Source organism: Falco naumanni, chromosome 13, assembly GCF_017639655.2.
Source record: "Falco naumanni isolate bFalNau1 chromosome 13, bFalNau1.pat, whole genome shotgun sequence".
Classification (NCBI taxonomy): domain Eukaryota; kingdom Metazoa; phylum Chordata; class Aves; order Falconiformes; family Falconidae; genus Falco; species Falco naumanni.
This window is the reverse complement of record NC_054066.1, coordinates 20,187,955-20,213,969: the sequence shown is the minus strand read 5'-3', so window position 1 is coordinate 20,213,969 and position 26,015 is coordinate 20,187,955. Positions and strand designations below refer to the sequence as shown.

Sequence of the window (26,015 nt, the reverse complement as noted above, 5' to 3'; positions counted from 1 at the left end):
TGGGTTGGAGAAGGCCTTTAAAGATCATCTAGTCCAGCCCCCATCCTTTGGGGAATTCTTTAGACCAACACAGAAGCTGTTGAATTCTGGAGTTTTGTGTGTGGTATTTTCCGAGCTATTTATTCCCTCCAGTTTCCATAACTGCATGCTGAAAGGAGGCATTCTCCTCAAAAGACTCTTATCATAATTCCCAAGATTATTATCTGTGAAAGTTTAAACATGAAGAAACAAGCATCCATCACATCTGCTGTGAGTTATGGTCTGTGTTTATAGATTTAGTCATGTAAAGAAACACAGTGAATTCAGATACTTTGGAAATTGTGGGGAGATTAACAGAAAACCACATACTATTTTCAATACCCTTTTTGTATGTGTGTAATGCTGATGAAACACAGATAGACATGTCAGACAAGCTGCCTAAGCCACAGAAGAAATAATCACTAAAGTTCTGTTAGGATATAAGTGTATCTGAATCTGTGGTGTGTGCTCAGAGCCTATAGGACTCTGCCTGTTTGTTAGATTGTACTTGTATTTTAAACAGTTTAGGTGAAACAGCACTTGAGAGGTAAAGTAATTGCATAGTAACGCACACTATCATGACTAAATACAACCTTTATTATAGAAACACCAATAATAGAAAAATAAAGAGCATATCTTACTTTCATAGCAAATTATTTTTTATCAACCATGTATTATAGCAAGATAGAAGTGATCAACCAAACCATCTTCATCCACTCAGGATGCTAAACTACATCTCTCTTCCGCTTTCAAACACAATTAACAGCTGTTTATTAATTTGGACTTTTCCATCAGAGAGCTAAAGGGACTGGCAGAAATTAAATCTTGCTTTATCAACTTCTTGGCAATTTGTCTGACATCGCCATGCTCATGGGATGCCCTCATACCTACCTTGGGTGTGCAAGAGACCACAGTGAGTGGTCTGGGCTGAGAGCTACGGCAGGGCACTGGGGAGCTGTGGGGCTGTGCTCACCTCCTGGTCACTGTGAGTGGCCCCACCGCATCCCGACCAGCACAGGCTTACAAGCAAGTTAAGCATAGCTTCCCTGATGGGATGCATCATGACATCATGATCAGTATCTTCTTCAGGGATGCAACCCATCTGAATCCACAGCTGGGGGAAAAAGTGAGCTGGGGCTGTTGCAGATTGTCTTAAGTGTTACTGAATCCTTCTATATTTTGTGTTTGTTTGTGAAACAGTTAGCTATAGGAATATCTTGATTTTAAGAAATTAGCCTCTACGTTAGCATTGTGCTAGCACTTACTGACCAATGATGTATGGGTTGCTGTGCTGCTTGTTATCAGGGGCTGTTACTTGAAGTCCCTATTCTCTGCACCATGCTAGCCTTAGTCCTTACTCTCCAGACCATAACCAGAGCACCTAGGTTCTACTGTATATAGGACATATATTGGACACTTGGCAACAAAACTTACTTCTAAGGTGTTCTGAAGTGAACTACCTTCATTATAACACTAAAAAGCACACCTATAGGTCAAGACCACCCTTGCCCCGGTGAAGACCCTTCCTCTGCACAAGTGTAGTAACAGACGAGAATGACACATATTATAATTATATGCAAATCACTAACCAGTCATTGTAACTGGGAGCATAGTACCTTGTAATTTTTGTGTATAAATGTAACGGTGAAATCAGCACAGAGTGTGCTTGATTTGTGGAGATGCCACCTAGCACCCAGCGCTGCAATGAAGAAGCACCTGCTTATCTGCTTCGTGTAGATGGGTTTTTGTTCCCCGGCTGACAGGGCTGCTGGTCTCACACATTGCTGGTCACTCTGGGACCCAGCTGCAACCTTGTCCCCTCCCACAGCAGACTGCACCCTTCTCTCGGCTCTCTGGGTATACGTGCTCATCCTGACCATATGAAGGGGTTTGGCATGCAGATTTTTAGGGCAGGTTGGTTGGTAAACCCTTGTCCCAAGCAGTGAGCAAGTTACTGAACAAAGGTCTGACTATGGCAAAGAGCAGCCCTGGAAGGGAAGCAATCTGCCAGCCTTAGAAAATACAGTTTTAATTTACATCCATATTGACAGGAAGCAAAGAAGCTGTGCACTGCTGCCCTATTTTACAACTATTATGGCCCAGCTAGTGTATGACTAGTTTACCATAAGAGCTTCTTCTTTGTATGGTGCTCTTTTAGGGAGTTTTTGCTCAAAATGTTTCCTCAGACAAGATATTTAAAAGAGAAACTCTGGCAAGACCAAGACCAACTACACCTGTAGAGCCTCCCCACTGGGAGGAGGACCTTCAAGCAACTCCCTTAGATAGCAAAGTGTCAGCCAAATATCTACCTAAATTCTGGCAGAAAATACAGGCATCAGCTTTAAAAGCTGCACATGACAACTCAGGGAGCAGCTGGGCCACCTAATTCTAATTCAGCACTAAATTCAGAGAGGCAGCCCTCCCTGCTGTGCTGGCACGCAGCCCCGCTGCAGGCTGTTGGTGTGGTTTGTGGTCAGGGAAGGGAAGGAGGTGATGGCACGCAGGCTGGGCTGCAGGGAAGAGAAAGGTTGCACTTAGGGGCTGGGATCTCCTCATGCAGAAAGGAATTCTCCAATGGATCCTCTATGAATGTAAAGCACTAACTCCATTGGATTAATTTTGCTGCATTTTGGCAACGTTTCATGGGAGCATCCAATTGTTTCATCGGTTTATACCATGTGCACTTCACTCGTGCTGTCTAGAGCAAGCCCAGGGTTTTATTTATCTAGAACGGGCAGTATGCAGCCTCATAAAAATAGCGAATATAATAGCAGTAAAAAGCGTAAGAACAAATCAGGCAAACCTGAATCCAAACATTGTTCAATAACAAGTTTGCTTCACTGTAGAAAGAAAAATGTGTGGGGAAAAAAACATTAACCTTGCATCATCAGTAAAAATGCCAGAGGGTGTCACAGGATTAAACACAGAATTATCAGTCATAAAGAACAGTTTTCTCTCCTCATGTTGATATCAAACATTGATATCAATGAGGATGAATCAAACATAGAGATTTTTCAGTACAGAACATCACAAGAAAATGCTTGGTATCGTATTAGTAGAAGTAACTGTACTATACAGATCATAAAACCCAACAATCCAAAGAACACATGAAATAGGACATAGTTTTGAATGGGAAAGGTGACTATCGATCACCAGTCAGAACAGCTTAGGCTCAGATCATGTGCGGTCCTGAGCTTTTTAGGTCCTTCTTGTTAAAATGTCCACATGTAACTGTTGGGGACAGTAACATCACTATTGCATATATAGGCTCATTTTTGAAGGGAAGCTCTTTACACATTTACCTTTCCCACTGGACATCTCATCAATTCTTTTGTTTTTTAAAAGGTGATTGCTTTAATCAAGTATACAAATCTGCTTTCTAAACAACAGATTAATAGTATTAACTCACCCTGAGAACTTAGAGGGATTTTATTAAGCCAAAGGCGTGATCAATGCCACTGAGCTCAGTGGGCTGCTTGTCCACTCACTGTGGGGAAAGGTAGGGAGGTGAAAATAAGCTAGGTAAAGTTCACTAAGCAATATTAACAGTGCTGGTCTTTTACCAAAAAAATAATTGAAATACATTTCAATGTGAGTATTCAACTGAATACAGTTCAAATCACCGTATCTGTATTAAAGGTTTGGGAGTTAGGTGTTGTTTCTTGCGCCACTTTACCTTATAACCATATTCAGCTGCCTCCGTCGCTTGCAGCTCATTCTGACTTCTGTCTTATGTTTCTCCAAGTGCAAAGGTGCTTCAAAAAGGTATTTATCTTTCTTATTTATTGGTTCATTCAGACTCAAAGGGAAAATTTCTGGAGACTGTTAATTACTTCCACAGCTATGTATTATGTCCATTATGGAACCATATGACCACGTTTCCTGCTTGACACAGACCAGCATCTTTTAGTAATTCATGGAACGGAGGGATTTCTTTCCTTTCCTAATTTAAATAAGTAATTTCTCAATGGTTACATACTAGTAAAATATCAAAACTATTTAAAAATACTTAAGGGAAATTAACCTCACAAGATACTATCATCAGTTTTACCCAGTGAAAATCCATTGAGGTTCCATCACGATTAATAATTGCTCAGGATCTGGCCTATTATTCATGGAAATTAAATTACCTCCCAGCATTTCTATTTTGTTTAGAACCAGATTAAATTAACAACATGGAACTTTTGCAGATGACTTCAGTCTTTCTTTTGTTTAATGGGTACCACTCCATAGTCCTTTTCCAGGTAAAATTTAAGCCATTGCCCTAACTCCTAAGGGGGAAGTGTGCTCTTATTTGATATTATTTTCTCTTTTGTAAATTTTTTTAGATATAATTTCTTATCATTTTGATGTAATTTTTTGCAGTGAACAGATTGCATGGTGCATGCATGTGTGTCTGTGTGTGTGTCTGTGCACATTTGCGCATAGGTTCAGCTTTGTAAATCTTCTGTGACAAGATTTTCCTTGTTACAACAGGGAACATTAGCTGAACCTAATCTCACAAGCAATTACTACTTTCATGCCTTCATCATTGTCTTAGCAGGAAATAGACTACACAGTGTTTCAATTACTGTGCTTTAAAGCAACTCCAAATTATTTCCATATGAAAATCCAGCTGCTGAGCTGGAAGCACACTGGTAGCGTTCTCTCCTGGGCAGAGTTTGCCCAGGGCTGCGCAAGCCCTTATTTCCCACAGAACCCTTGAACTTACAGTGCCAGTGGACTTGCATTTGCTCATGGACCTTGTGCAGGTCTGCCAGAAGTGTGGCCACTGAATCCCTGGCATTTCCATGAGCATGGTGTCTTCCCAGATGAAGAGAGGTCACAGTGCTGCCATCTCAGCAGAGGGGCAGATTTACTGAGTTCAGTGGCGGTCACTGTAACAGGTCCATGTCTGAATAGGAAGCGGGTGATTCATGAGCTCTAGCAAGACCATGAAATATTAAATTCCTTGAATTTATCACGGACATTCACGCCAGTCCCCATCCATCGCACTGGCACCCTTAGTACCAGCCCACGTGTCACTGTGCTTTCAGACCCTTGTGTTCGCTCTCTCCATGTCGGGTTGCACACACGTGGCAAAGGGATGCTGTGCCCGGAGCACCGACCGGCGAGCGGGGTGGCTTGGCCAGGCGTGGCAGATGGATGGAGTGACTGCCTCCAGCTGCCTGCCCAGTTCTGCTGCGCAGATAGCTCAGCTGCCCGCCTGTCAGCTCTAGAGTCGCGCAGTTTGCAGCATAACACCTAAGGATAAACTTACCAGCATCAGGTTGTCCTGACATGCTGTGCTTTAGGAGGCTGCAGTTCAAGAACTATTGGCCAGAAGTTCAGACATCTTTGCAGCAAGGCTGAGACGAGCAATGACAAGCAGTAACATTGGCACATACTGGTCAGGCAGAGCCTATATGACCTCAGTTGGGTAATCTTCCCTTATTTGCATACACAGTCACTGGAAACTGGAAAATTTTCTACAAATATTGCCTCCAGAGTAAAAGTCACATATTTACCACTGTGTCCTTGTGAAGGGCTTCGCAGGAAAAAGCCACGAACTGAGGAAGTGTAACCCTGTTGTAGGGCTGGTGAGAACTTGCTTGTGAAGGGACGTCACACTTACACTTGTGCTGAGACTTCAGCACACGCAGTGTTCCCGCGAGGCTTTCACCGAGCTCTGATTTAACGGGGTTGTCTGTAGCTGCGGACCTCTGGTTTATACGCACGAAGGTTGCATTACCGGACTCATCTATTTCAATAAATCTAAATGCTATCTTTAACAAACCTGATGGATTTTCTGGGGGATAGTGATACAGCTCGCTTTAAGCTATTGTTAGGCATCTGACTTAGGTGGTCTGAATTGCCTCCTTTGTCAATAATATAAAGAACTTGGGCCCCTCACTTTCGTTGTCTGGACTACATCTAAATTAGATGCTAAGAATAGCTTAAAGTAGAGTGTGAGTCCTCTCCTTCCCACCTTAAAGAAATCGCTTCCAGAAACTTCCACTAGCTTTAAGCACATGGTGTCACCCCACTTGAAAATGTGGCTTCAGGCCAGTGAGATCGTCAGACAGAAGCTAAAACTCCTGTGACTTCTCTACTGGCTGCGCACATTTGGAAGAAGAAGGGCACCTCAGATACGCTCATATCCTCTATGCGGCTTTCTTCTGGAGATCAGGAAAGTGGCAAACACAATGACAAACAATCCCAGGATACTCAGGCCCACTGCAATGGGAGCTGCTTTGCTGTTTTTATCAGGAATACATTCTTCTTCTGAAAGTAAAAGATCAGAGAACGTGTTATAACAGAACACCATACTCCTCGACTATAAATCTATATTCCAGAAAAGCTAACAAATATAAAGCCTGAAGTTCTCAAGACCTTGATTTCTTTTCTTTTTTTTTTTTTTTCTTGTCTTTCTTTTCCCTGAGCTATACTTACTATATTTTCATATGTGGTGAACATTGTTTCAAGAAAACAATACTTGCCCCTTTTGAAATAGCTACATGCTTTATGGGAGAGTGACTCTGCTCTTTCATGCCCGCAGTAAGTGTTCTGCCATCAAGATCAGCACACATGCAGCAGAAGGTTTTCTTGCTGGTAGCAGATGTGGAGCATCACACTACAAAGTGCAAGTCTAAAAGTAAAGAGCAAGACACATCCTGCATGGACAAAAACGGCTCCTATGTGGCACCTAATTGCTTCTGCCCAGTAAAAAGGATCAAGCCAGAGAAGGAAGCCCATAGTCCAGCACATCATTAGCGCAGCAACAATCCTAGTTAAGGCACTCTTTCCTAAGAAAAAACAAATTCTAATTGTTCTCTGTGTTTAATTCAGATTATTTGTGGATAATTGTGGCTGACTCAGAACATCAAGAGATTAAGAAGGCAGAATCCTTGGACTTAGCCCAGGGGTTTGCTTTAGCAGTATCATTGTAATTTTATTGTACATATGATAAAATCAGAAAAAGTGTTGACACAAATAATATCTTTTAAGAGCCATCCAAAGATACATTCACTCCAAACATACCTCTTAGCTACAGAGGGGGCAAATTCTGACTTCCTCAGCCACTCCCTACCCAAATGAATATTCAAGCCATCCTCTGATTAAATAGAAACTCATTATGTAAAAATGAACTGACAGATTGGGGTAAATTGACGGCTTTCCTAAGAAGAGACTGCACCATCTGGGTCACTGACCTAAATGGAATTTTTACCCAAGTAACAATGGCAGGATCAGTCTCAAATTCACAATACAAGTGTAGCCCTGGGAGTGAAGGGAAGGTCTGGGAATGATCACGAATGTGTTATCCTGGAACTGGATCAGACAGACCTACATCTTCCATCTGATCTACAGGAATGGACCTTCCTTGGGCTCCAGGGAAAGAAAGACCTCTAGTATGATGCTTTGAGTGGGACCTGAGTAGCAAACTATCTTCTAAGTCGGGTAGCTTGATCAGCTAAACTCCACAGCATATCCCAGCTCAGCAGTGAATCCAGTTTGCACCCAGATCATGAGGGAGATCCAGCACCCTCCAGCCCTTCCACTCTGTGACTGCTCCAAGGCAGATCTCAGCAGTGCTCCAAGACAAAAGCCTCTGTTGTTATTGCCTCATTCTGATGACAGTGCTGGCACAGATTGTAGTTTAGCTTTGGCTTTTCCCCAAGGGCATCTTTATGCTGAAGGTTGGCAGCTAGCCTAGGGAGCATGTGGAGTGCATGACATCACGCCACAGCTCCAGAGCATCCGCACAGCTCTCCCCAAAATCTGATCCAGATGGTGATTTCATGTCATGCAAAGGCACAAAGCCAAAGGCATCAGCACTCTAGTAGATGCTGCCTTTTAAAAGCTTTGTCTGGTTAATGTAACCTGCTCTTAAGGAAGTGAGCTGAAAAATATTTGCATTTGAGTATTGCAAAAGCCGAAGATGTTTGAATTGGCCATTTGGAAAAAGCCACAGGTGTTTGAACTGGATGAAACCTTGGGCTATGAACTCTAGAAATTGTTTCTGATACACCAAAGTGTAGTTCAGAAGACACTTCTACAGCTTTCCAGATTTAAACAGGCCAAGGTATTGATGTAATCCTTCTGCAGTCTGTACAAAATTGTTAGGAACTTGAAACCAATGATCATTAGCGTTTTCTTTTTCTTCTCTTTTTAAATGTAAGCAAATCATGAGCAACAGAAGTGAAACTACCATGGACACCCGTGGGGAAGAGACTGGTGATATGTGTAGAGTCATTCCTTCACTGGGGATTTTGCCTTTCAAAACATGCATGTACTGCAGAGGTACATAACAGTTTCATAACTATTTCATGGCCACTGGGGAATTACTTCAGCGGTGGCAGCTGCTATCTCAGCCATTTGATTAAGAGCAAAACTAATTTAATTTTGTATATGGTATTGATTAGCAGAGAATAGCCTGGCCTTGGTGGTCATGGAGAGGTCTTCCTAAGCTCTGTCTCTGCTAGAGGTGAGGCCATACTAAAAGCTATAACTGAACACACTCATTGTACAAATTCAAATGGGAATGTAGGAACCAGATGGGATCCCATGAGTTGTTCCAGTTCAGTATTATCCCATGAAAACCTATTCATGAGAATGAAAGCATAGATTGGATTCTGTGTGGCTTTTAAGAACTTAAAAGAAAATCATGCAAAATAAAAGGTCCCTGTCTTAAGCCCCAAATGTTGTTTCCCATTATATTCCTTTGAGAATAAGAAAGGCAGACAAAACGATGACTTAACAAAAGAAGAATCATCAAACAGAGCCAAACCGCATCAAATGACAGATCTAAACTGAAAAGGCGGCAATATTTTGTAAGCATGCAAAAAGTCAAATGTCAGAAGAAGGGAGTGTTGTATTAGTGCATGTGAAGGGCTGGAGAGCTGATAAGCCTATCTGTCCACCTGAGTTCTTGCATGGAAACATCCTGAGAAGTCACAGATGTACAAGTTGAAAGAAACCACAGGGTCCCATCTAGTCCACCTCTCTGCTTTTTGTAGGATCTTTCATGCATCTCATAGGAAGTAGGGCAGCAGACCATGAGAGTGTCCATACTGTGGGACACAGGGGTTTCCTGGTGCACCCAGAAGTCCTGGACCCCACAGCCTGACCAGGTCCTGGCTACATCACTGGACAAGAAACAAGGATGACAACACCTCATTTCCCTGTGGAAGGAACCCCAGATGTGGGTGCAGGGTAGAAGCTGTGATGAGCCCCAATACGTTCTGCCAGTGTGGGCAATCCAGAGACCAGAGGAGTCAGTACTGGTCTCTCTCTGTCTTTTAGTGAGCTACATGGTTGCCTCTTCGTGGCTGTACTCAAGAAGACAAACTGCAGAGATGAGCATCACATTTAGTTCTGAAATTGGAAGCATGCCAACCGTGCTTCTCCTCAGAAGCACATTTCATCACGTCTAGACACAGCTGCTCTGGAAGCATCATCCTGCATTCAGAAATATCCTTTATTAGCTGGCAGTTTTGCTGCTGCAGCTGTGGGACATCATGAATGTTGAGAGCCTTTCAAAATAGCTAAAATCTGACTATATCAAGAATAGTGACTTTAAACTGACCCTTGGGCAATGCAATGGTGGTGAACACACCTCCACTTGGTCTGGGAGAAAATGGGTGAAGGATAATATTGTGGCTGTAGAGCTGAACATATTTAATGAGGAGGTGAAACAGAAGGTACTGAACGCAGGAAGGAAAGAGAATTCTCCGTCTTCCATAGGTACTAGCACTGTGTTGAAATGACTCAGAAAAGGGTGAGAATACAGCAGCAGGCAGGCTACGTTACTTGGGGACCATTACAGAGCTGTGATTGTGCTGTAGGTGTAGCAGAGTCACCACGTGTGTATGGTGATGATCTAGCAGACCGTACCTGCCAGGCTACCAGCACTGACACGTAGATCTCGGAAGGGTGGAAAAGGGGTCATTCTACTTACCTTTTCCAAACTGGTTACCAACAATATCGAATGCCTGCAGCTGCATATTAACAAAGAGCAGCTGGAAGCCCTTCTCCAAGCCGAAGGTTTGCTTGCTGGCACACTTAAAGGAATTCCCCAGCTTTGTTGTAAACAGCTTCTCATGTATGGCTGCATAATAAAGCATTCCTGGAGGCCATAAAGAGAGAGAGAAATAAGGATCCACGCTCACTCTGTTGGAACCAACATCTGTCTGAGATCAAACGGAGGATCCCCATTGCTTTGGCAGAGCAACAATCCCAGATGTAACCAAAGCATGGACACTTTCCCCACAAAGTATCAATTACATTTCTTCCACATTCAAATGAGTGGTTTTTTCTTATTTAAATAAAAAATTAAATAATTGTCAATGGGCAACTCAGCTGAGCTTGGGTCTGAAAATGTGGCTAAAATTTCAGGTGCTTTTTCAAATCTTACTTTAACAACCTGAGTGTGCAGGAAGGGGTTAGGATTCTCACAGGAGCAGTCAGCTATCTTAGGTCTCCAGCATATTTCCAGACAAGAAAGATACCACCTCTAGCGTGGGAATCTGACATATCTAGTCTGTATTGCTTTATGTATTAAATATGTTTTTAAACATATTTCAGTGCCACGGTACTTTATGAAAAATATGGCTCAAGTTCAAAGCGTGAAAAGATCTTGTAACCTGGGCATATCCTTCATGCACATCCTCCTTTGAAAGCAGATATACCAGTTTCAGACAAAACCATCCACATCGCCAGCTCTGCATCACTGATCTCAACCACACCTGCCGGCACAACAGCGCGCAGCATACTCTTGGTCCTCTTCAGTCAGAATCAGTGCACCAGTACAACAGTACACCAACACACCGGTGTGCACTGATACAGTTAATTCAGTCATTTTTATCTTAGAGAAGATACGGGCTTGCTCACAGCAAAAATACTGCTGGCGGACTGTGAAGTGGCAATGTCTGGCAGAGAGGGGGTAACAAACAGCGAGGGACAGCAATGTCTCCTGCCAGCACCACTGCGAAGGACTCAAAGTATATCTGAGGATTTAAAAACTTACAATTAAGCTGATTAGTTTGCATTTGCTGCAATTTACACTTAGCAGTGCACAGGAAAACCTTGGTCATTTACACTGAGAACATCCCTGGGAGGCATGCCCTCTGGATCAGCTTTTCTTTACTTTAATTGCTGTAGATCAGAATAGGCTCTGCTTGGGCTAATGAAAGCGCTCATCAGTGAGGAAAAAAATAGGCACTGAGCTTCCAAAAAGCACAGTGGTATTAGGACACACCTGCATGAGCCCATGATTTGTTTTTCTTCTTTCAGGGACAAAAGTCAATCCAAATACTTATGAGTAACAGAGACGTAACGTAACATAATCGTTAACCCATCACAGATTTGATATATTGGGAAGAATTTGTGCAAAATTAACATCAGAAAATCTGAAGCGATGGTTCAGATTTTGTCCCTCTGACTTAAGTGATGTTCTCTTAGCATTTGTTCAAATGGCGAGAAGCAGGGCTATATAGGAAAAAAGAAAATCCAGTCCCCTGAGAAAAGCACAGACAAGGTCTAGGATTTCAGGATGGTTTGAAGAACCTCAGCCTGGGTCCAGTTCTTAATTTTGCTCAACCAAAATGTCAGACATCCCTGTCCATGTTGGTGTATTTGAAATCTGGATCCAGCCCTGCATTTCTGTGATCCAGATACTGTGTTAATTTAGTTTGCTAATGAGATTGGAAAGACATGTGCACCTGAACTGGCGTCACAGCATTTTTGTGTGTTTGCAGATAAAAACTTAGGGGACTGTTTTGTATCCTAAATTTAGGTTTGAAGTAATGTCTGTTCTGAAAGAGGTGGGGCAGGGGAAGTTTCTGAGGACAAAAGAAAAATTGATCAATTCTGATGCAACTGCGCCCTGGTCCCTTCTCTTCCATTTTCATACCATAAGTTTTAAGTGAATGACTTGTTGAAAGCCTGATAAAACACATAATTTGCAAAAGCCATTGTTTTAAAGGTATGAAAGCCTATCCCACACCCAGAACAGTATGATATGAAATTAATACAGTGTAAAAATCACTGACCTTCGGAAGATAACTGTAATCTGGACTCAATTTTACTGACGTAGTACACTGGAGCTTGCTGTAAAAGAAGATACATCTTTTTTCATCCTCGTAATTGTGAAAAACATACAGTTCAATACAGTTCACCAGAGCAAAATGGTCATGAAGAATTTCCCAAAGAAACACATTTTAAAGCATCGCTTTCAAGACCCAAGAATCAACTTGCTTGGGTGTATTGCTTTTTCTTTTCCAAATCCTCCATCTAATAGCTAAGACACAGGGTAACGCAACAGTCTTGGCTGCATCACCAGTACTTCTCAGTTCCACGAACCTGGACCACGCAGGTGCCATTTCACACACTGCTCAGGCCAGATCCTGTGGGAACCAAAAGTAAGAGGGAGCTGAGCAAATTGTATACGTGGCGCAAATCGACAGACACGTGGTAAGGCCATTTTATTTTTAATCACCTGTTCTGCTCTCATTGCAAGAGCCCACAGCACTCTCTTGAGCAATCCTGCGCTGCATTAACCCGCGCTGACCTGCAGCCTGGCTGCTGGCAGGACCCCAGCCCACACCTTTAGAAGCACTCGGGACCCCTGGTGCCGCAGCGCGCTTTACGCACAGATGCCCTGTGGGTGAGCAAACCGCAGAAAGCAGCAGGGCCTCTGCGTTCGTCACTGTTTTGAAGGGGGAGAGGTCAGCAGCAAGCTGAGAGCCGGGAACTCACCTCATGCCAGTACCACACTCATTTCCTATTTTGCCAACCGCCATCACTACAAACGAGGAAACAGCAACCTGGACGTGCAGGGGAGAAATAACTCTTTTTCCCCCCCCTGCTGACACTGTTGGTTCTGGCTGGCTTTTTTTCGAATGTCTATGGACTGCTGACATGGAAAGCACCTGGTACAACATCAGAGAGCAAAACTTCCAGCTAAGTGTCCTGTCTGCATGTGCCCTAAAACCCCGGTGCAGCCTGAATGCTGTCCTGCCCTGGACTGTCGCTCAGGGAGAGCCAGCCCTGGGAGCTTCTCCCTGGAAGTGGTGGTGGAGCACAGTGCGAGTCTGTGTAGCAGCCCTGCCGTTCGTTGTCATTCCAGCTGTGAGCACACAGGCACTGGTGAGTGCAGCTGGTGGATAAATGGCAGCAGAAATGAATGTACCCAGTTTTAACGTTACGCAGTTTAAAAGCCAGTAGGATGACTTGGGAAAGTTTAAGAAAGAAATACACCAGAGAAGAGGTTCTCAGCGTTAATCCTACTTAAAGAAGTCAAATATTGCCCTTTTTTTGGTGGTGGCAGCACTATGTTCTGTTTGTTAATAACTTTGCTTGGGGAAAACACCTGCTCCTACTTGTGGGTGGGTTACAAAACCTCCTTGTTTCAAGTTCTTGGCCAAAGGCAGCTGGCAGGGTTGAGCACCAAGCCAGCCGCTCGCCTCCCGCAGCACCAGCGCTTGACCCAGCTCCTCCTTCACCGGAGAAAATCGGGAGTGCCACCACTCCAGGTTCAAAGTGGTTAGAAAGGCTGTGGGAGCCAAACACATAAAAAAACCAGCAGCAAAATGACTTCTTATTAACCTGAATTTCAAAGTCCGAGCCGAGTCCTGCTATGCTCTTGAGGGTTATCTGTAAGCGAAGGGCGGATTGCCCGGTGCTGTGCCCATAACCACCTCCTTCGGGGCAAGACGGGTCAAGTGCCCCCTGAAGGCTCACTGCCCTCTCCTTGGCTGCCCAGGCTGGGGCTTTCACGGGTACTTGAATCCCCAGACTTTTTCTAAGGATCCTTGTAACACAGAAAACGCTCCCTTTGTGCAGGAAGGGCACGTTTAAAGCAAACACTCACGTTCTGAACTGAACGTTTGTTTTAAAACAGCTCCTTGATTTTTTACCTCACTTTTCTTCTGTAGCTTTTAGAAAACTTTCTGCCGTAAACTAAGATCAGGACCATTATTAATTGAAATCTCTTCTCTGCTCAAGCATTAATGACTCAGGTGTGGTGTAATTTGCCTCTTGGACTTTCTATGGAAATGACTGATGAACCATTTGTACTTTTCTTGATTCCCACTGATCTGAGCTTGAAACCAGGCTGTAAGGTTGACGTTTTGGCTTGGCTAGCTGAAGGAGTCAGATAGGCAGTGGTGGCCAGATGCAGCTCCGAACTGCGATGGAGCTCCGGGACACAGCCCTCATGCCCAATACGCTCAGTCAGAGTCCGATGGGATCCAACCCATGCTGTGTTCCTCCCTGCCCATTAACGACCTTATACACGGTATTAACATCTGTCTTTAGCCCTGCCGGCATCATCACCCAGCCCTTATTAGCTTTCAGACAAACAGTACTGCCTGCTGCCTCCCCAAAAGTGTAAACTGTGTAAATGTCTGAGGGAGCGAGAGGATGGCAGCACTCAGCAGTTTTTTCTTGTGGTTACAACAGCAGCAGCATTCTTGGCAGTTTGTCTTAAAGACTCACCCACGTATGACGTGGTCCTAGTGGGGAACATGGGACCAACAGCCACAATGTCAAAAAAAAAGCTCATTCTCCCATTGTGTGAGCAGGGCCTCTCTCTCGCCCAGGTTTCTCTGTGTACTTACAAGTCTCTCTGGTGTGGAGCGTTTTAAGGGCGCTTACCTACAATTTTGTTGCTGTAGTTCACTTGTTTGGAAATTTCCACCCAGAAATTAGGCCCCTTCAGCTGCGGATGGGCTGTGGCTCCTTAAAATTGCACAGGTCGCCCTTTGGATTGAACAGCCACAGCCGGCTTCTAGTTGGGCAGCTGTGATACTTGGCATGTACGGGAATCAAATGAGCCACCTCGTCTGCCCTCGGTGGTCCCTGAGACACCATTTCGTAACAGCAACCTGCTAGTGCGAGTCAGAGCCCCCGGCACACCCCCCTGTTCTGTGCAGGGACCCCAGCCCGAAGCCGTTCCCTCTGTCCCACTCCAATGCAAACACCAGACCTGGCCATGCCTCCCACTAGATTTTTACCTCTGTAAAAATGCGACTTCTGTGTTGCTCGAGGCCGTGTCTAGACTGTGTCGCTAGCGAACAGCTTTAACACTGTTAACACAAAGGATGGCAAGGCACTGCACTTCCCCTCCATTGCACGTATGAGCCTTTCCAAACTGAAAGTTCAAATAGACCAGACCTGGTTTAACGTTGAAGTTAGCACTGCACCGAGCAGGGGGTTGGACCAGGTGGCCTCCAAAAAGGGTCGTTTCCAACCTGAATTATTCTGTGCTGCTGTGAATCTAGCCTCTTGGGAACAACAGGAGTGACAGTGCCTTATATACAGGTTTAAAACTAGCATAGAGATGGATAAAACACCTTCTCCCACAGCGCAAGCTGGATCAAAGGCAGCCTAAGCTCCAGCTCCCCCATCCCAAACACTCCTTCCTCTCCAAATGCAACAGGTACCTTTGCAAAGGTGAAGTTTATAAACCCTCCGCTGAAAGTTATGCTCAGCTCAGCCTGCACCGTCCCGCAGCTCCCAGATGTCTGTGTCTCATTGGGGTTGACCACCATGTACTCCATCTGCTTCTGTGGAGAGAAGAGACATTGTGGGGCTGCTGCTGAGGAGCCGGGGGGGGAAACTTAATCAGAAACATGCAGAGATTTATAGCTGCTTCTCCTCTGCACCCCCTCAGGGCTCTGTGTGGCTGAATGGCCAGGCCAGTGGTGGTGGCAGCCTAATTGCTGTCTGCCAGGGGGTCATTCCCCACTCGTAAACCAGCACTAGCCCGTGTCTGACACATCACCGCGCCATCCCAGTGCATTAAGCTGGCAGAAATAAGAGTTTTCTGCTCATTCGGGTGAAGTGATATGATTCAGAGCAAGGTCAGATGAGCATCATTTTTGATTTAAAAAGAGAGAGCAGTGGGAATGCGTGCCTGAAGGCAGAGGGAAGATCAAGACAGAGGCAGGCAGGGGTTAGATTGGCTTTGACATGTGTTGCTTCCTTGTACCACCCCGGCCTCCTCGTTATGCCCGCACAGTTCATCTCCAGCAGCTGGCAACCCACGCTGTAGTCTGAAACGAGAGCTCTGCAGCCCTGAACGTGGTCTGGCTCCTTCAGTCTCATCTCAAACGCACCTTACTTTTGTAATAAACACCTCACCATGCTCTGGTGAGGCTGGGAATCATGCTCCCTCCCTGGCTTCCGCCAGGACGAGGGATGAAAATTACTTTTACCAATACTAGTTACTCATCCCACGTTAGACATATTCAAATGCCAAAAAAGAATATTTGAATTTGTAATGGGGATGGCTTGAAGCATATTAACTCCAGAGGATGTAACCCCACATATTGTATTAATGGAGGCTACAAAACCATAAATCTGAGGACATCATCACCATTTCGAGTTTTATGATACCTGTTGCTGAATCATTCAGTGGATTACTGCTAGGGGAGGGTACCAGCTCTCCAGGACCCTTGCTCTGATCCAGCCTGGCAGCTCCTGTGATCCTAAAATCTCCATGCACCAGCATAAAGACAACCCACCCCTGAATCCCAAGTCTGTGAATCGACAATTTCTTGCTTTCATTGCAACTCGCAATGTCAAGCCCTTCACTGAAGTCAATTCAGATTTTAAATAGTCTCCCATTCTGGGAAACACCAATAACGCTTAAGGCTGATCCCCCCCCCCGGATTGCTACCACACATACACCACTGAAATAAGAAAGCACCCGTACACCCTACTGACACCACCATACAGGCCAAAGTACAGCAGCTGAGATGCAGTGGCACAGAGAAGGCCCTCGACTGGTAGCAAACCGCTCACTGTTATCACACAAGCTAACTTCTCAAAATTGCTTTGAAAGAAGAAAAATAAATTCCAGCTAGCGAAGAAACAGTCACTACAAAGCTCAGCCTTGTAGGGCTTTTACCCCACCTTCAGTGAATTTTGAGCCATCAGCTGCAAACCCATGGCCGCTTTGATGCAGGTCCTGGTCCCGTTGGAAACTGTGTACGTGCCAGTGGGGATGGGAGAAGGCTGTGGTGCTAAAGTGGGTCTGGCTGTCGTCGTAGTAGGTGGGATGGTTGTTTGAGTTGCTGGAGAAACAGTTGTTGCGTTGGTCGTGGCTGTGGCTGTTGGAGTTCTGGGCACTGTTGTTTGATTTCCTGACCCTGTGGCAGGCTTTACAGTTTGCATGGTGGTGGCTGCGGTAGTCGTGGCAGTAGCTGTCTGTTGCGTGTTTGGTGTTGTATGGTTTGTGGTTACATTTGTGGCTGCTGCTGTTATTTCTGTGCTCACACCTGTTCCAGCTTCCCCGCTGGAGGACGTAGGTTGTATGGTTGTGTTCACCACTGCAGGTGTAACCGTTTCCATTGCCTGGGCTGTAGCCTGACCAGCTGCAGTTGTGTTGTCTGCTGATGTTGTAGATGTCACCATGGGAGATACTTGGCTGGTCACGCGTACGGTGGCTGCTCCTGCCTGGGCTGTCGTGTGATGGCCCGGCGCTGCTGTGGCCTGGTGCTGGTCTGTTGGCTGTGCAGTTGTTCTGTGGCTTGTGGGTGTTGTTTTAAGAGAGCCGGTGCTGTTAAAATGAACGGTGCTGTCTTGATGGGGTGAAGGATGATAAAGGGAAAGTGGCTGAGCAGAAGTAGCCGTATGGTAGAAGGATATGGTTCCTGGAGACAGCTCGGCCCCCAGGGCCACTTCAGCAAAACAGGAGGAAAATGCTGCAAAGAACCAAATAAATCAGTAGTCCAGGAACCTTTACATTTAACATTTCTGTTGATACCCACAACATAGCCGCACCAATTTTGTTATCAAATGGGTGATATTATTTTATTCTTTGTTTGGCTCCAGTCATGATAGGAGAGTGAAAGCAGACACGCTGTACAATTATCCATAACTTTTCACCACTCCCCCAATCTCCACACCTCTGAACATACCCATTGCAGTGGAAACACGTTGGCTCCCAGCTCCCCACACACTGCCTGCGCTGCTGAAGAGGCCAGAGGATGCCGGGGGTGTGAGCAGACCTTACACAATCCCCAGGCAGCACAAGAATTCCCTTCCAGGCAGTAGTATAGCGAGATTTGCTGGAAACAGATTTCATGGGTCTCAGGAAGATGAAGTAGGTGAAGGGGTGGTTGGTTACTTCCCAAAGAGCGTGGGGAAAGGGAACATTTCGTGCGTGTGAAGGCAGTGAGGCAGTGTAATGGTCTTACAGTGATTCACAATAGTCTGGGAAACCAGTCTGGGAGACAGGGAAATTCCAGATACTTATTTATGTTTTTGTTGTAGCCATGCCAGCTTAAACCCCAAAGTTCCTCCTACTGGGAGGCACCCAAGGGGATGCTCCAAACAAGGCAAAACCAGCCCTCTTAGTGATGGGATTTGAGCAACGAGAAACAAATCTCAGGGTACAGCATCCAGGGGTGTTTTGGATCACACCTGAAAATAGTCACAGCACCAAAATTATGCTTCCATCTTATAACGTTTAAGAAACACGTCCCTTGCAGAACTGAAAAGGCTCCTAAATGTAAATAACAAAGCAAAGAAGAAGTAGGGAAAGTACACTGTAGAATAGAGGAACGTTACAACTTTTCTGCCTGAGTCTTTGCTTGTAGTAACCAACAACGTTCTGTAAAGATGAAGTCAAGCGAGAAGAAATCATAAATCACTGACATATATGAACTCCTTCCTGTGCATGAAGCTTCAGTTAAAAGCTGAATTAACTGGAAGACAGAGATGAATTCTCCAGTTTGGAGGCAGAAGGGACCCAAAAGTCCAAGACACCTCCTGTTCCTAGCAGTATGGCTCCACAGAGGATGCCCCTACATGTTGTCTGAGAATTTTATTGTACAATGGTTCTTCCAAAGAAATTTCTCACGGATCGATGTCAAAGGTTTGTGGCAGGCAGGTTGCTGAGATTCAGGTTTTAGGATCGATTAAGGCCAGAGGCACATTCAGAGTGGAAATGGCCGAAATCTCACAAGCTCTTCTTTCATTTATTTGTTTGTTTTCACTCAGCATGAACAGACATCTACAACAGTAGCTGTGTTCACAAAATCTCACCATTTTAGCATATATATGCACTAAATAAGAATAATAAAACCTTCCGGGTTTTGTCTCAAATTCAAGATCAAACCCAAAGAAATGAGAAAAGATATATAGATCTGAACCTACACCACAATTTTCCTTTAAAAATGGCTATGCTAGAGAAGAGCAGGCGTATAGGTATATACTCCATATTCCTAAAACTGTCTGGGTTTTGCCTCTGTGCTTTACAGAAGACACTTGACTGCCAGTGCAGCTGTTACCAAAGAAGTGCAACTTGATACAGTTGAAAAGCCACAGAAAGGACAGGACAGATCCTTCTGTGAATTTTTCAGAAGGAACCTAAAAATGCCATAATTAATATGATACTTCAGTTAATTTTCTCACTTTCCCCTAGACTTCACCACACCTGCTGGCAGGGCTGAAAAGCAGATGACTTGTCTCCTTCTCTGTGTGCCAGTGGAAAATCAGAGCAGTTGCCACATACCAGCCATAGGTAATTGCATCGAAGTGTACTGGCACAACAAAAACAGAAAGGAAGAAGTTGCAGTTTCCACTTTATTTTCCCCTATGAGACTGCAAAATAACCCGCATTCAAACTTAAACAAGTCATAAATAGCCTGTACTTCTTAGGGGTTTTTTAACAGATTGGTTTTGATTGCTGGCCGGGTAACATCTTATAGACACGGAGAGAAACGTTTTTTCACTGACGTTTGAAAGCCACCAATAGCTTTTAAATTAAACTTCATTTTCCCCAAAAGGTCATTTCAACTTAACTATTTATCATTAGAAAAACACTCAGCCTGACAGGGTCACTGAGAGGTGAAGTCAGAAATGTCTTTGGGGTGCCCCATGGCTTGTGGTCACCGGGTGACCTGCCAGACTGCTCCTCCAGCTTCCACGGCTCTCCCAAGGATCTCGGAGCTTCTCTCGGGGCACGGCCTGTTGGCTTGGGTTGACTTCTCTAAAGGCCTTTGGCTCCATGAGCTCTCAGGGATGGGTGAGGATTGCTCTCTGGTTGCACCTAATGGTCTTGGCTCGTCTTGGGTGGCTCTCGGGGGTAGTTCGGTAGCTCTGCTGTGCGAAGGGGCAGGTGGGCCCCTGGGGTGCCTGACCGACTCACCAGCTAAGGCCTGGAAGGCTTCACCATGGCTCCCACCGCACCGCAGGGAGCCTGGCACAGCTCAGCGAGGGTGCTGCCTACACAGCTCCCAGCCCTTTGCATGGCTCTGCTGGAAAAAGGGGCCACAGAACAGTGAACCAGCACAGCTCTGCACCCCTCTCTTAGTCTCTGGGGTTTTTTTTCTTTGTCTATAAAGCTAGCTCAAAACTTCATAGGACCAACATTCTGCTCAAGGGATGCATGCTCCCTGCACAAATCTTCCTCAAGCAAGCAGCTGCAATCCCCTCATCTCACCTCGGCTTCAAAGTCATGCGTTGCAAATGCCAAGGGCTGTGCTCTGCCTAGCAAGCCCCCATGCATGCAGCGCTCCACAACAAAACTCTCAGAAAAGGATCAAGGCAGCTCTCAGAAATTCACTGTTCCCAGTCTGGGCTCGGAGCACCTATTTTCATGCTTTGGTGACAAGTTTCAGTCAATGCCAGCAAAGGAACATCACTGGTCTGCTCCCAGGCATTACGGTGGAAAGTGGAGTGCTCGGTGCCATCATCTGTCTGTGACATTTCTCAGCCTGCCACCCTGCAACGGGCTGGGTTCAAAAAGCCCTTGCTGAGGATTTCTTCCCCTTCTCACCTAACCACATGCTCGTGTTGCTCAGCAAGTTTGTTCCGCTTTATGCTGCCCAGAATAAATGCTCGTGTTCAGCTGACTGATTTTGTGCGGACGCAAAAATGTGACCCAGCTCCTACAGTCACTGAAAACACTCTCACCGTCTCCAGCTGCTTTGATTTTAGTCCTTGAGAAACTGGAAAAAGCACCAGGGTTTTCTGAGAGGCTTTGGTACTGCCAGAGTTTCCTTCCAGCATAGGAGCAGTTTCTTAAACCTCCAACCCATCAGACCTTTATCCCTTAAACTCTAGTGATGATTAATTCCCTGCCTGCACTGAAAGACGTGACTTTGTGGCATTAATAAAACATCACAAAAACCATTTAAAGGAATGATCAAAAATGGATAAGGAACCGAGGAAACTTGTTCTTTCCAGTCAAAAAGATACTTGCTCACCACTGAGTTATTAGTGTTATTTCTTTCAGTCTGATCTCGCTCTTCTTCCCCATATAATTTTGGGGCTACTTCAGCGGACACTGGCTGTGGGGTGGGGGTGGGTAAGCAGGGCAGACACAGCAGGGGCTGCTTGTGGCCGAGTTCCTGGGCTGTCTCCCTGCTCACTGTGCTGGGAGGGGGACGGCTGTGTTACTGGTGTGATCCCAGTCTGCCGATGGCAAAACACACTGCAGAAATGCAGCGCCCTGCCAGCGAGCTCCAGCCTTTAGCTATTACACATTACATGCTCTGTCCTTCCTCATCTGGCAGGTTTTGTACCGCTGCAGGTGCTGAGGGATGGCTTAACGTGCTGGGACATGTCCTTAATCAGGCTGGCTCCACAGATTTTCACAGAGCAGCACTGAGGATTGAACGGTGACTTTGATGTGGTTTGTCGTTGAGACAAACCCCAGCCTGCCCCCCCCCCCCCCCCAAGTCCCCCGCTTGCTTTCCTGATCACGCTCTGCATCTTGCAATGCAGACAAATGCATGGCTCAGGCAATGCTTCCTCGTTTTTTCTTCTGCTTGTCTCACTCAAGACTTTCAGTTAGTTCTGCTGCACTGGAAATTATTTTTAATTAAGAAAAGCAGCCCAAAAAAAGTCTGCTTCTGTCACCACAGAGTGCAAGGGAAAATACACAGGAAAACATCAGACTCGGTCTATACCAGCTGCAATCAAATGTAGTTACAGCTCTTTCTTAGCAGTGAGACTTAAGCACCCTTAGTGCTAGCAACGAAACTAAAGTTTTCTGTCTGTTAGGTGCTGTCCTGGCTGCAGGGAAACAAACTAGCACAGTCTCTCTCATTTTTCTGATAGAAACGATGGAGGATGTTACTCACCACAAGTGAAGGTCAGCAAGATGAACTGCCGTGTGCTCCTCCCCATGGCCAGCACAGCTGCAGGCTTGAGAGATGAAGCTTCTCACCGTGGAGCCAGGTGGAAGGGAAATCAAGGTCTGGGGACTGAAAAGTTTCACTTGATGCAGGGAGCGCTCAGTCACGTGGCTGGAAAGGAGGTGGAGAGAGAGTTCTGTAAACTACCGAAGAAGGAAATAAATTATGGTTAGGAAGGAAAGTGAAAACAGAAAGGGGCTGCTGTGCTGACTGTGGGGGCAACAGTCTCTCGCTCTGCAGCTGAGATGTGGGGCTCTGCAAGGCCACATAAAGCTTCGTGCACCTCTCTCCAGTTTTGATAACCTGGTCCAGGCTGCAGCTGTACCCCAGTAGAAGGTTACAACCTGTGAATCAGTACTTTCCCTGTGTTATTTAAAAAAAGTACTTTCTTTAGTCCAAACTCTTTCTTTCATGCTGAGGCATAGAAGGGAGAGTTGTGACCTTGAGCCATCTCTGCAGGGCACGTGCTAGAAGGGGGACAGGGCTAAGCAAAACCCCCGAGGGGCTCTGGTCCCAGCTGGGGACTGTCAGCAGCCTTTGCTGGCTGGTTCAGTCTCGCTCCAAGGACTGAGCTTGTTGAAGGTGCATCAGCTGGGACGGCTCACCATTAGTGTTGCATCTAAATACACTCCTCAGCAAATAGCAACGCCCTACCTGTGTCCTGTAAGTGCCTCCTGCAGACCTGGGACAAGAGCTGCACGGACAGGTCCTGGCATGTATAGCCACACGCCAGAGATCTGCAACAGGAGAGCGCTATGCCTGCTCACACGTGCAGCCGGATTTCCAGCTCTGGGTCTTTGCCATGGGACCTGATTGGTGTGGGGAGAACAAAGCAAGCCCCGTACCTGGGATCTGGTGCGGTCCTAATCCTTCATTCTACCATACCAACACTGCACTGCAGTAACAGGGCAAGGCCAATGACCTGAAAACTCAAGTGAGGTGAAGTTTGCCCCCAGAAACCTGGATATTGGCTGAAAAAGGTTCTAATGTATTTTGCTCTCTCTATTTGCATTCCGTTTCTATATTCCCATTTGTACCTGCTTGCCCTTCTACATGATCCACAACACGCATCTGGGTCAGCTGGCGCTCTCTGACAGACCACTGTAGTCAAAGGTACACAGGTCTCTTGGGGGTAACTACGATAAAGTTATCCTACACCCTCCTTGCCTTACGGCTGCATCATGAGCACACACAACAAGGACCTGCCAGCGCGAACCTTCGCACTCGGGTCCTAAGAGAGTCCCAGGGATTCAGGCACATGACTAGGGGAGACAGAAAAAAACCCCACTGTGCCTTTTGTGACGTGCGTGTTGGACAAATAAAGTTGTATTGCACAAATGTGTGGATTTTTTTTCAGCTGTGATGATGTGCCTTTACTAAGACTTGTTTATTTTGAATAGAAAGAAAGCTCATTTGATTTGTTACTTCATACAGAGACATCAACCGCAATGTTTTGTACGAGTTATCATTTTATAAATTTCAAACAAAGTGTGGTTCTACACAGGTCAGAATGGCCTAATTACAGGAAGTTCATTTGCACACTTTTTTCTTGTAATAAATTCATACATTCTGTCTTGACTGGAAACAAAGAACAGGTAATTCTGTGCTCTTTCCCTGTCTGATTATCTCTCATCAGTCACAATATACAAATACATCATTATCAACACCATGGAAAATACGTAAGAAAAACTGTACCAATTCTCAGCTGGGGAGAGGAAAACTTAGCAGCTATTTCAGCTCCAGCCGCAAGAAGAAATAAACAATTTGGCTCTTTTTTCTTCTTATTCTTATATATTTCTAATCATATATATATCTGAAGTTAGGCTTAGAGTATTTTTGGAAAGGAAGCGCATGGCCTTTCTCATACCCAATCCTGTTTGAAATCTCAAGAGTCTAAGAAAATTATGGATAATAAAATGGCTTTTCATCACATACACAACCAGAATATAAGACATCCGCACAGCTTTGTTGCCCTTGGCAAGGAAAGCCAGTGTTGAGACATGGTTTGGCCACAGCTGTTGATGATCAAGACAACCACTGGCCTGATTCTCCACCCAGAGGGGTTAGACGTGAGAGGAGGAGAGGATCAGGCCTGATGACATTTCAGCCTGGTTTACTGAGAGCAAGACTTGCGTACCACAGCAGCTGCCCCCCTACCTGTTTGTCATTGCCACCAGCAAGGAAGGAGTCTGTTGCTCCACTACACCCAACTGAGCAGAGGGCAGAGTTTTGAGGATGTGAAGTCTCTGCGAGTTTCACAGAAGATGGCAGCAGAGCAGAGGGAGGAGATCCAAGTCAAAACCTCAGCCTGGAGGGCAGGTCTCGCTTCCCGGACCCGGAGAGAACAGCCAGGCAGCTGGCACGGACCGGCGGGTCACGCAGCGAGGGCACGACGCTCAACCACAGGTGCTGCTACAGCACAGATTTACCTTGGACCTTGTCTCTTCTACAACTGAAACTTGGTGGCAACCATTACTTTTAAATGACTTTCTGGTCACTATGTTATCTCTGAACAACAGTGAAATTAAATTCATATTTGAAAACTATCATTTTATGTCCATCTACCTGAAAATGATAGTGTCAAAGACCTACATACAGAATAAGTATACCTTAATGTACACATTAGTCTTGCTGGACATTACCAAATCATATTCTAGACTGTACGTGGAGACTCATTCCCTTAATTATCAGCTTGCTTGACAGAAATACACTTATTAAAAGACTATCCTGTCTACAATTAAAAAAAAAAAAGTCATCAAGCCTCATTTTGCCTCATCAGCAAAGCCAGAAGGTTACTTCTTGTTGGCTGCTTTCAGACATGTCAGCAGCCTGATCTGTCATTGAACTTCATGCTTTAAAAAAGCAAAGCCCGCAGCGTGGCACCGCCTCACCGACATCTGCACCGCAGGCAGCAGGCAAAGGGCCCGCTCACCTCCCAGCAGCAGCGGCAATGGCTGCGGCACGGTCTGAGTTTGGAACGTGAAGAAAGAAACAGGCAGCTGTCTTTGGCCTGCTGGCACTGCAGGAAGGTTAGAGACACAGTTAGTGGTTGTGGGCTCCCTGCTCAGGTTCAGGAGTGTCCGAGGATAACTGTGACACAATCGGCTCCCAAAGACCACTGTGAGCCCAGGGTGCTGTGCCACTGCTGCACACAGCCACAGGGCAGCGAGTTACTTGTCATCCTCAGGACATTCATGGTGCAAAAGTGATTCAGACTTTGGTCCAACGAGATAAAATATGAGATTTCGATGAAAATAAAAAAAAAAAAAAAGGGAAAAAAAATTGTTTTCAAAAGCTAAGTAGGGAGGATAAGTGTTATAATCCAGCCCATCCTTTTGCAGTTGTCAGGATGAGATGGTGAGCTGGGAGACAGGAGACACTTCTGCAGCAATCCTCTTGCCTGCTCCAGCTCTAGGCTGCCCCACAGGATGCCGCCATTGACACTCATGGAGGACACAGTGGGACACAGGGTGTTGAATGCTTTGCTGTCCCCTGGAGGTGTCCCCCATTTCTGCATACATGCTAAAATTTAACATCAGAATTTGACACATGGGAAATCCAATAGCTCCCATGTTATAGAATAGAAGATATCGAGGCACCAGGGGATGTAGGACTATCACACTGTCACCCTCACATAGCAGAGGTAAGAAATGGACTGACAATACCTGATCTTCCATCTTCAGTTCAAACAGAGAGTTCCCACTGCCATGTCACTGTTAGAATGAGATTCCTCCGAAGAAACTCCAAAGTGCAAGTTTGCATCTTTCCATCTGTCAGCAATGTCACAAATCCTAGTTTTGGCAGTTTCATATACCCAGGGTAACCCTTCCCCATCTTGCTCGCTCTCTCCTCTCCCCATCCCACCCA

General features: G+C 45.5%; 1 protein-coding gene across 3 annotated transcripts; it reads right to left on the bottom strand.

Annotated features, from left to right (window-relative positions):
- Positions 1 to 594: 594 nt before the first annotated feature.
- Positions 595 to 25,999, bottom strand: LAMP3 (lysosomal associated membrane protein 3). 3 transcript variants are annotated; one of them, XM_040613430.1, is made up of 7 exons: positions 24,306 to 25,999; positions 22,095 to 22,291; positions 16,915 to 17,705; positions 15,441 to 15,563; positions 12,048 to 12,105; positions 9,956 to 10,123; positions 595 to 6,282 (listed from the first exon to the last, which is right to left on the bottom strand). In XM_040613430.1, the coding sequence occupies exons 2-7, from the start codon at positions 22,138 to 22,140 to the stop codon at positions 6,143 to 6,145; spliced, it is 1,326 nt and encodes a 441-aa protein (XP_040469364.1). In that variant the 5' UTR covers positions 22,141 to 22,291; positions 24,306 to 25,999; the 3' UTR covers positions 595 to 6,142. The 3 variants fall into 3 exon arrangements, with proteins under 3 accessions (XP_040469364.1, XP_040469366.1, XP_040469365.1); XM_040613432.1 differs by having other exon boundaries at positions 15,441 to 15,560; XM_040613431.1 differs by having other exon boundaries at positions 22,095 to 22,259.
- Between the last annotated feature and the right edge of the window lie 16 nt (positions 26,000 to 26,015).